At 34.2% G+C, this 12,293-nt stretch overlaps 1 protein-coding gene across 1 annotated transcript; it reads left to right on the top strand.

Moving 5' to 3' along the window:
• The first annotated feature begins 285 nt into the window (after positions 1-285).
• Positions 286-11,855, top strand: LOC147077459 (uncharacterized). Its single transcript, XM_085941097.1, has 4 exons — positions 286-646; positions 903-1,055; positions 4,817-4,956; positions 11,759-11,855. Exons 1-4 carry the CDS (start codon positions 506-508, stop codon positions 11,853-11,855), a joined length of 531 nt encoding a protein of 176 aa, XP_085797223.1. The 5' UTR covers positions 286-505.
• The last annotated feature ends 438 nt before the right edge of the window (positions 11,856-12,293 follow it).

The following is a 12,293-nucleotide window of genomic DNA, read 5'->3' as shown; positions in this document are numbered from 1 at the left end:
AGACAGGATCCTTTCAAGGTAATGTTAGAATAGTGTTGCCGACATACTGAAAAGTATTTCCGGGAGCAATACCTTAATAAAAATACGCACTTAACATGGTGACACAATTTAATAATAGGTTTAAGTATTATGTTGTCTAAACAAAACAATGGTATGAAAATGATCGTCAGCATTTCCTCCATCATAACGAGAACAGCGCATCTCGGTATATAATAACAAATTAATCCAATTGTTTTTTTTTCTCCTATGATAGCAACACTGACGATATCTTTTTCGTGACGGCTCCTCTCTCTGCTAATTTCCAGCGACAGGACATACGTTTTAGTTACGATTAAATTTCTACGTTTAGTCGGTGTTCTTGACATTAGCATATGTACATTCTTGTTTTTCAGATAAATGCTACATGGAATATTATTAACTGTTTTTCGGCAACACTTATATACAACAGAACAGAAAGTTGTCTAGTTGTCTCTAGCACATTGCATACGATTGTTGATACGCAAACATGGAAGTCAAGCGAGAATGTGATGGAGACCAATCTGGTACGGAAGACAAGTTTGATGTAACGACTAGCCATCAAAACAACCCTGACACGCGCACCTATATAAAGCAGGAGAACACAGAAGATTTCAGTTGCGATTTTGAGGTTAGTTTTTATTTATTAAGTCCTTTCCTGCGATTTTTTATAATTATTTTAGCAGAATACCTACGATAGGTTTATATTTATTACAAATTGTTTAAGAACATACGAGGATGTCAAACTTTCTTTCAAAACCTTTTGACATACATTATGACAGCTAGGTACTTACCTCAATTATATAAGTAAGTATTGTCATAAAATAAGTACGCGTGCTCAAAATTGTTTTTTATATGATAACAAAAATGTATAACGTTTCTTTCAGATACCGGCAACGCGTCTCGCTGAAATTAATCCCGAGATTGACCTCCAGCTGGTTTACGTTAAACGAGAATTCGCTGCAGACGCAAAACACCCATTCCACGATGAAGATCCAACACCTGGATGTTCGCATTCAGATAACGGACCAGTACAGCAGGTAATTGTATATTATGCGATATTTTCTTCCATTGGCTATGTACCCTATCACACCTTTGTGACTAAATTTCAAAAGGTAAGTACATATTATCCTCGTCTCGGTTATACACGCTTCGTACAACTATTTCACTTACTTACCTATTTATCTGGTGTAGTGTGAGTGGGTGCATTGACCTACAGTATTTGAATGTGATGTCTGTCACTGATGATGACCAATCGACCGATTCTTTCAGAAAGTACTTTTGTCATAACAGTATTGTTTGTAGGTAGCAGAATGATCCTTCGATGACATTATGCCCACGTCACATTCTGGCAAGGCGACATAGTAAGTCTGTGGTTTCGTCATTCCGCAGAATATTTTGAACGATCCTATTTCAATGAATTTTAACAGTGCCCTACTTGTGCGTACTTAAAAATTACTTTCTATATTTCATCCATACATAATATTGTGAACATTAGCAGCGCCATTTTACGATACAAAGCATGAGCATAATATCTTTATGTACAAGCATTTCTCAAACGAGTGATCCCACTGTTCAGCTGTCAAAATTAGATCCCATATTGTCTGCAAATCAACATAATTATAAGGTCTTTCTCGTTTCGTATTGAATAATAAAAAAATCGCAAATCAAATTTCAGTGTTTTTGTTATAAATATACATTCCCTTTTTTCATCAGTTATCAAAGTCAAACTATTTCTTTATGCAAAAAACGTTGGTATTATCGATTTGTTATGTGTTAACGTTAGTGAAGTAATTATGATATAGGCATGATACCTCCACGTTTCTACGTGCATGGAGGACCCCTTAAGGAAGTACGAGCAAAGATATGGATGCCACATTCATGTTTCTTGTATTCTGCCAAGCCAAAGTCCTTTTATCGCCGCCGTATGAATACGATGCTTTGTATTAATTAACTATAAATGTTGTTTCTTTTGGGCTCAATTCTTAGAAATCGCTGTAACTTTCAACTACCTAGCAAAAAAAGGTAACCTGGACGACCCTTACGGTAAAACCCAGGCAAAGGCCAAGCATTCTGCTGCGGGCAAGAATGATAGAGAGGGGTGGACGTTCAGGGGTAGATTGAAAGGGACAGCGATAAAGCCAAAAAAGGAGACCTGGCCGCGAGACGGTAGGTGTCCAGGCTGGCGAGGCAGTTAGCCGGAGTCTCCGAAACACAACGGACTGTGTGTCCCGTTGAACCTTAGATTATAATTGACAGCCTACGGCGCCCATCTTTAATAAATTTAGGGCTGTTAAAAATTTAAAAACCGTGTAAAACTTCATAATTGTGTTAATGTGTATTGATATTGTGTGGTGTATGTTTTTTTTTTGTTGTGAACCCAACCGATAAATATAAAACTCTGTGCTACGAACCACGTGCGTTTCTATTGTGTATACAAAATTCTATCTTCCACCTTTCGTAGTGTCGGGTATATCATCTATGTAAATCAAACTAATCCCATTTTCAAGACAGCTGCAAACCAGCAGACAATAAATTAGGGATGGGCATACATGAAGTCAACGAGAACCACATTCTGGATTTTAATAATTATATAAAGTACCACACCATAGTCACGTTCTCACATATATCGAGTAGGTTTATAGAAAGTGTTAAATGACGACATTACAATAATTAATTTGTACACGATGGAATTAAAAATCTGAAAAAACAAGGTTTCTGATAGAAAACGCGTTTTATAAAATGACATAAGTATCTATTAATAATTATGATTATGTCAAGCTTTTTAAGATTGTGCTTGATTTAAATTGAAGTATGTTCGGGACCCAAAAAATCGAAGTAAAAACAAAGATTATGTACCAATTTACATCACCCAGTACCACATTCGGTTTTAATCGATCGATCACTCCGTGCAACGCCGACTCAAGTACAAGCCTAAGCATTCGGAAACTTGTCGATAACGAGTGGTATCACCTTTCCTGCTCCTCCCACTGCTGACCAATCATTATTCTATAGCAGTGATGAAATATGGCACGTGAATGTTTTAATAATAAATTTAATAAAAATAATTTTAATTTATAATACTTAATAAAAAAAATACAAAAACTGATAAAAATAAATATAAGTACTTATACACTATAAAAAAATAATGACGACATAGCTTTGCGTATTTTCTACAGTTTTTAATATTATTTTTACCAGTGCTATTTACCAATAGATGCGCAAACGGAACCGACGAAATTCGTGCATAAATGACAGATCATATTTTATAAAAATATAATAGGCAAATACTCTTCAAGAATTTATGTTTAACGTAAATATATAATTGAACATATCGCTCCTAATGCGTTATGCATGACACATAATATTATCGCACTCATCAGGCGGCGGAGGAAGCAGCTCCGCGAACTTCTGATTTTGATCGATTTAAAATGCTTGAGCTCACTGTAGCGAGAGAATGCCTCATCTGATCGCAGCAATTCTGGTGTCATGTTGTGTGTAAAGAACCAAGCTAAATAATACAGTAACAAACAATTTAATTGGTACCAACAAAAATGCCTGCCCGAAATAAGAAACAAAGACTTGGTGGAGCTAGTAGTAGTAATTCTGACAGACAGTGAAAATGGAAAACCGTTCAGTTTTGGGAAAGCTATAAAAGAAGCGAGGTTAAAATGCTCCCACGACCTTTTTGTAAAATGTAAAAACAAGGAAAAATATATTCGAAGAACAAAAGATATGCCTTCTTCTAGAAACACGGTGAAAGATAGAATCTCTCATTGTGGTTTTTAACCGTTTTTAATTCTTCTTCTTATTGTGCCATCCCCTAGCGGAGGTCGGCCACCATCAAGGCGTACTTATCTTTGTCGTCTGCTACCCGGCACAGTTCGGTGGAGCTGCACTCGTACCAATCACGGAGGTTCTTAAGCCACGAAATATGGCGCCGTCCTTTGCTACGCTTCCATTGATCTTTCTTTGAATGACAAGTTGGGGAATGCTGTATTTTTGTCCTCTCATAATGTGGCCGAAATAATATTCTTTTAATAGAATTCTTAAAAACTACTTTTTAATTTTTTAATGAAAAACTGCTCGGCACGTCAGACAGTCGAACGATTATATTTGGGAAATTTTGGCACGCGAACGTAACGTAACACTGTTCTATAGAGTTCTTGTCGTGTTCACTCGTCAGAGCATTTCTATTTATTAAGATGGCGCTGCTCCGCGCAATAGGTGAATTGAGATGGCTTTACTTTATTATAGGTCTGATGCATCATGTGTGTGTTTTTAAAATAATTCTAATTTTGTTTTTTATTTGCTCATTTACGTCGTAATATTTTAACGTTATATTATTAATGAATGATCAATGTGCATTTACCATTGGTGTATGGTTGGGTCTTAACTTACTGATATCATCTCCCCGACAGTATTTGACCTTAGCAACAAAGTTTCCATATATAAATTATAATATAGTTAAGCATAACAATATAAAAAGTAAGAAATATAAAGAAATTACCTAAGAAAATTGAGGAAGACTAATGAAAAGACAAAAAATTAACATATTTTTTAAATATATAAGTATTTATATCTATATATACAAAATTGTGGAGAGCGTTTAAACAAAACATGTGAATTAAGAATGGATAAACGATGGAGAAATACATATTGTAATAATTTAAACAAGAAATCCGATTAAAGTGTTTTGTGCATGATTAGAATCGCTACGACTGACATGGTACATAATGGTAATTATGACCGGTTATTTAAAAGTCTCATAATTTTTTAATACTTTTAAATGTATTTTTAGACTATCGCTAGAAGTACTGTACCGGCCAATGTCGCGAGTCTCATATCGTCCTGGTACATGACTGAAGCACAAGCGTCTAGCGAAGACATACACATTGAGGAACAAGAGCTTAAGCAAGAACTCAAGGAATATATTGAAAGGTACGAAGATGTCGCCTGTCGCAATAGTAAACGTGCTATTTTTCAATCGAATATGGTAAACACAGAATTATTAGTGGCTGTTATACGACTGGAAAAAAAATCGTTTGATGAAGAAAATTTTGTGTGCAGTATCTGTTTTGATTTTTTTTCGTCGTTCGACCTAATGTTGCTTCACAAAGCGATACACAAAACCACAATTGCGAAAACGACCGATTCCGTTGCAAGGCTGGTTAAATGTCACGATGGTCATTTTTCAAGAATACGTTCTGGTCAAGTCGTGAAATCACTCAAAATGACTCATTCGGGAAAAAAGCCATTTAACTGTGATAAATGCAATTACTCATGCAGACAGTCAAGTCACATGAAAAGACACGAAATGAGTCATTCTGGTGAAAAACCATTTAAATGTGATAAGTGCAATTACTCATGTAGACAGTCAAGTGACATGAAAAGACACAAAATGAGTCATTCTGGTGAAAAACCATTTAAATGTGATAAATGCAATTACTCATGCAGACAGTCAAGTCACATGAAAATACACGAAATGAGTCATTATGGTGAAAAACCATTTAAATGTGATAAGTGCAATTACTCATGCAGACAGTCAAGTCACATTAAAAGACACAAAATTAGTCATTCTGGTGAAATGCCATTTAAATGTGATACATGCAATTATTCATGCAAACGATCAGATGGCATGAAAAAACACAAAATGACACATTGTGATGAAAAGCCATTTAAATGTGATACATGCAATTACTCATGCAATCAACCTGGACAAATGAAAACACACAAAATGACTCATTCTGGTGAAAAGCCATTTAAATGTGATATATGCAATTACTCATGCAAACAATCTGGTCACTTGAAAAGACACGAAATGAGTCATTCTGGTGAAAAACCATTTAAATGTGATAAGTGCAAATACTCATGTAGACAATCAAGTGACATAAAAAAACACAAAATGACTCATTCTGGTGAAAAGCCATTTAACTGTGGTAACTGCAATTACTCGTGCACGACGTCTACTAGTATGAAAACACACAAAATGGCTCATTCTGGTGAAAAGCCATTTAAATGTGATAAATGCAATTACTCATGCACGACGTCTGGTAGTATGAAAACACACAAAATGACTCATTCTGGTGAAAAGCCATTTAAATGTGATATATGCAATTACTCATGCACACAATCTGGTCACATGAAAAGACACAAAATGACTCATTCTGGTGGAAAACAATTTAAATGTGATAAGTGCAAATACTCATGCAGACAATCAAGTGACATAAAAAAACACAAAATGACTCATTCTGGTGAAAAGTCATTTAACTGTGGTAACTGCAATTACTCGTGCACGACGTCTAGTAGTATGAAAACACACAAAATGACTCATTCTGGTGAAAAGCCAGTTAACTGTGACAAATGCAATTACTCATGCACGACGTCTGGTAGCATGAAAAGGCACAAATTGACTCATACTGTTGGAAAGTTTTAATGTGATAAATGTAATTACTCGTGCATAACGTCTAGTAGCATTAAATACAGAATGACACAATCTCGAGAAAAACTACTTTATTATAATTACTCGTGCATAAAATTGCATAAAAAGACTCATTCTGGCGAAAAACTTTTGAACTACATTGTATTGTTGTTGAATTTAATAAAACGCTATTTTTTGTTATACTTATTCCACATTTAATCAATAAATTAGGTCCGGTTTCGTCCGACTTAGAGGGATGCATTTTAATAAATTAAACAACAATGAAATGTGATTAACAAAATTACTTTACAGACAGTCAGGTACCATGAAAAAACACAAAAACACGCAATCTAGTTATTTATGTAATAATTACTGATGCATAAAATCTGGTAGCATGAAATTGCACAAAAGGACTCAAAGGACAAAGTATATTCTGTTACGGTTTGGTTTCGCAGGGTTTAAGGCGATATACATATTTTTGATTATTCACAATTTTAACTATAATAATTAATAAATATGTAAGTACCTACCTATCTGAAAACATTAAAGTCAAAGATAAACTTACAATTAAAAAAAATGTTATAACATGTGAATTTGTCAAAGGACCCCGTCTTATTATTACTAAGGGACATATATTTTAATGTCATATTACTAAGGTATTAGTTTATTAAGTTTTCTATGATGTGCTTAAGTGATTTTTACTTATTCATTGTTTTAATATTTTTTATATTCATTTTAAAAAACATCGATTTTTATAAAAATATAAATGTGTGCAAGCTTCGTACTTTTGCGCTAGGTGCCTCTGCACATCTATTCTTTACACAAGATTGCTATCGAGGGTAGTTTTTCATTTTTATGTCGAAGTATTAGCACGCATTGTAACAATTACAACCAACTTCTTGTTATTGTTACAAGAACTGCTAATACTTCGACACAATAAAATGAAAACCTCCCTCGATAGTTGCCGATAGCGGCCGATATCAGTCTTGTGTATAGAATAGATGCTCTGGTAAATAAACAGATCTACTTAATTGAATCGTAATACGTGTGACGTCACTAAATACAAAAAAATGTTCAACTGTCATCGTATTCTCGTTTATGCCTGTCAATAATTATAGGTGTTCTTTAATGTTCTATGCATGCTCCTCTTAATTATGAAGAGTTTGCCTTGTTATGGTAATAATAGTTATGTCCGAAGAGATTGGAATTGGTTAGGTACCTATGTCTAAATAAAATGTCAGCCGACGGAAGTTTATGTTTTGAATGAATGAACCCAACATTTTTAGCCGTTTGACAAGTGGAAGATACCAACCTGCTGAGTATGACGATAGCTTGGTGAAAAACTGTATTTACTGACAATATGTATTATATTTCGTATAGGCGTGTATTTTTCATGTAAGTATTAATAGACAATTTAGATAAGTTTTTAAATTTCAAGTTTAAGAATCTTTAATCATTGGTAAGTATTTATTTCGAAACGTCAGAATAATGTCGCCAGTTGCAATGTGGAGGGTAAAATAATGTTTGATCAAGTAATAATAATAAAATATCGGTTGTAAAACTAACTATTCATTATTTAAATTACGTATGTCAGTAGATACAACATATTATATCTATTATTATTATGATAATTTGACAAGTAAATTACTTTATATGGGATGCAGAGCAATTTAGGGTTACCTTCCTCGCACGTTGAGTATATTAGTCTAATGATCGCACGCCATATTCATGAATATTCGGTACAAATAACCATTATTGTGATTATTAAAAGAACACTTACTCAGAAGTATCGAAGGTGCAGCAAAAAGAGCTAGGTAAGTAAATGGGCACACCACAAAGGGAAGACAGATAACCTTATTTCCGATAACTTTATAGGTACCCAAAATATAATAATTAGTGATCAATTAATTGATTGATTGACAGTTTACAAATTTAATATTATGGAAATTAAAAATATATTAAACTATTATTGTCAAATTGAAAAAACCCGTTTTATAAATTATTTTTATTGAAATTATTGTGAATTATTTGTCTTCAATAATTGAAATGGCATGCAAAATTACTGATACCTAGCTTAAAGTTAAGTGTGAGTTAATGGGTTATTTCAACTTTGAAAAAAATTCGAGTACCTACCTAGGTACCTATACGTATTGGATAACGGAGTGACTTCGAATTATTGTAATTCATCAAATTATTATTGTACCTACTTATAGTAATAACTAAACATGCATCTAAGATCGTACCTACATTAGCTGTTAAAATAGATTACAATTATTATTGCTCGTTTAATAATTTAATATTGCTTGTGGCTACATAAAAAATAATAAATTATTATAATAATTCATCTCAATACTTACTAGGTATCGTTTCAATCATGGCTATTTAAATTTATTGTACCGAATACATATTAGGAACTTGTTTATGGATATTATTCTCCCGGATAACTTGTATTATTCATAAAAACATCTAAGGACATAATTAATATCATTAATTAAATTGTCATAATTATGTAGGGATATTTTCATAAAATTTAAATATTTTTAAAAATAACATACCTATCTAGGTATGTAAAAATGAAAAAATTATACCTCATTGCATGTTTAATTTTATTAAAAATGTTATACGGTAAAATATTGTTCATTTTACTATTACAACCAAATTTTTCATACATTTTGAATGAGATTGAAATAGCTAATATTATGATTGATCGAACTAATAAATCGAGTTTATGTGATAATGATATTAAATTATTCAAATAAAATAGATAGGTAGCTGCTTACTGGTTTACATGTCGATGAGAAAACAATAATTAACTAAGTATAATAAAAATCTTTTAGATATGTAGGTAACGAAACTAATAACATCGAGACAATTAAGGCATATTAATAGTACATTTTGCTTATTTCAAAATTACAGAAATCGATTAATTATTATTATACCAAATAGTTTTATTTAAAGTAGGTACCTACCTACTCTTTTGTATCTTCATTGATGATCGACACTGACTAGGCATTTTGATTTGGGGAAAATATTGTTAATTTTTTTCAAAATTTATAATAACCTGGCCACACTGATCACCGTTGACATGTTTACAAGCCAAGCGTCCTTTCAATTTCTATTTATCATTCTTTCCTTCCATCGTCTTCCCATTGTCGAGTCGTGTAAACAATTATTGTGACTTGCCCTGAAGTAAAATATTTTTATTATAATATCACGTGGCATTATATTTAATACACGAGCACGTGGTATATTAATTATCAAAATTTAATCTGAATGCGGTACTTAGTCGAGAAACAATAGATTCATTCGCTGTCTACAAAGAGGTATGTAAAATTTTTATTATTTCATCAATATTATTATAATATATATTACCAATACTCCTTTGCTTATTAAGTAAGAATAACATTAATTCCCGTTGGGAGATTAAGTGAAAGCTATGACCACTAATTTTTCGCCATTCGAATCGCTGTTACCATTTTGTCGTTTTCCATTAATGAAATGACTGCTGCATTTACGTGGCGTGTACTTGACAGAAGCTAGGATTTTGAGAATTGTTTTACCTTACCGGCCCTAAGCTGGAGCCAATGGTTAAAAACCTTCAGTGGACTGGCTAAAACGATGGCATACATTGAAAGTCTGATAGTTGGGTTTATTTGTTTGAAATGCCATTGACGATGCGCGGCGTGACAAGCATCAAAGACATTTTACGGCGGTCTACCGCTGAAATGTGTCAAAATCGCTTATGGTTTTCGCACATCTATATTTATCATCGTAATTTAAACCCTGAACAGGTTAATATTTATTGTCAAAATTTGACGTAAGCATTAATACGTACCTACTATAACTATATCAATATATTTTTTTAATCTTTTAGTTGCTGTTTGTATCTAAAAAAATGGAAGGGTACTTGGAGATGTATATGTCAGATGAATTGACGGAAGATGTTACCCTTAATCCAACATTTAACAATGCACATCGAAGAATGAAGAGGGAGAGAACTTGGGAGAAAATTATGACGTATGACTGCAAGGAAGATGCCGAGACCGCAGTGAAAGCTGAAAAAATTTGGAGCTTTCACTATAGAAATTCAACAATTGAAGGAAGTAAAATTTATTATCGCTGTAATGCAGTCAAAATGAGGGCGCAGCAATGTGATGCTGGAGTATATTTACTTTTTGATAGCAGGTCCGACAATGTGTTTTTATTTAAAGCGACTGACCCCCATACCCATGCGGAAGACTTGGCACCAGTAAGGCTCTCTGAAGAATTAAAATTGGAAATAAATGCACTATTCGAATTGAAAGTGAAACCGAAAAAATGACGCAAATTTTGTTAGAAAAAGGATATCAATTCTAAAAAAACACAATTGAATAATTACTTATCTAGAATGAAGAAAGATATTTATGGACCAAGCCAGATTAGTCTGGGCGAACTAGAGCAGTGGTGCTTGGACCATGCAACGGTACCAGGGTGTGATGATACCGCATATGTGATTGCACATAGATTTAAATATAGCATAACTAATCGGCTCTTAAAAAATGCTGTTAAAGGTAAAAATATACACACAGATGCAACATACAAATTGGTATGGGAAGGGATGCGTGTACTGGTTAAAGGGTGCACTGATGCTGGTCGGCAGTTTAATGTTACTGTAATAGCAGTCTGCTCCCATGAGCAAATTGCAGACTTTATTTTCATTTTTCGAGCCCTAGTTACGGGTGTCTGCAATGTAAACCAGACAATTAATCCTGATTATCTCATCTCGAATGCATCCCCTGCCATACAAAATGCATTTGTCATGTAATTGGGGTCGATAAATTACAAATAATGTGCTCGGCCCACATGCGGCGAAATACTAACAAGAAAGTGGACTCTTTGGTCGATGCCCGTTACAGGATGGCGGTCATGGCGGACGTTGATTTGCTGCAGTTGGCGCCTAATACAAAAGTGTTTCAAAATGCAGTGCCGCTTTTTATAAACAAATGGCTTGACATAGGTGAATCGAACATTATTACGTATTTTAATATGCAGTGGCTAACCACTCGCCACAATTGGTACGAAGGAGTTGCCGAGCGAACTCCATCGACTAATAATGCACCGGAGGCATTTAATTTATGCATAAAAAGAGACGAGACATTCTGGGAATGGTTGCCTGTTTCAAGATTTCTCCAGTTAACTCTTCAGACATCTGAGAAATGGTCGAAGGACTATTTCCTAGGAACGAAAATCATCCTCTGCACAACAACAATTGAGCTGCGACACTGGACAGAGGTATATCAATGGGCAAAATCGGATGTGAGGGTGACAATTAAATCTTCACAGGATAATATTACCCAATATTTCTGCCGTCGGCTGGTTCCACACAGGTGACATCGGAAGAGATTTCTGGTGTTCGCGGCAAAGCGGACGAGTCAGCTAATGCGATTGTGATGATGACACACAAAACTTTCCACTCGCTCAGAAGCCAACAAGCTAGTGATTAGAAACCATCATGTTTGGTACTATTTTGACAGGATGTATTGAATAGTTCGTTTTTTTACCGGCTGGTTAACCACTATCGCTCTACTGCGCAGACGCAGATCGGCCCACACGCCAGCGTGTAGCGTGTAAAGTGGCCCGGCATTCAACTTTTCTCGATAGACTGCTTACAATCTGCTTGTTAGCTTGTTCGATGATGACACTTGGCGAGTTTACAAGCAGATTGTAAATTCGCCAACAAGCAGCTTGTAAAGTAGCTCAATGTCATCGAGCCATTAGTGATAAAAGAATGTTTAAGTTGACAACTTGTTAAACATTAGTTTGAAATATAGTTATTTGCTTTTTCTACTAATAGGACAGCATTTGTATTCAATATTAA

The sequence above is a fragment of the Rhyacophila brunnea genome, unplaced genomic scaffold (assembly GCF_057557595.1).
Source record: "Rhyacophila brunnea isolate RB1 unplaced genomic scaffold, BYU_Rbru_1.0 scaffold_13, whole genome shotgun sequence".
Taxonomy (NCBI): Eukaryota; Metazoa; Arthropoda; class Insecta; order Trichoptera; family Rhyacophilidae; genus Rhyacophila; species Rhyacophila brunnea.
Note: the sequence above shows the minus strand (reverse complement) of the source record. Positions and strands in the feature narration are given on the sequence as shown.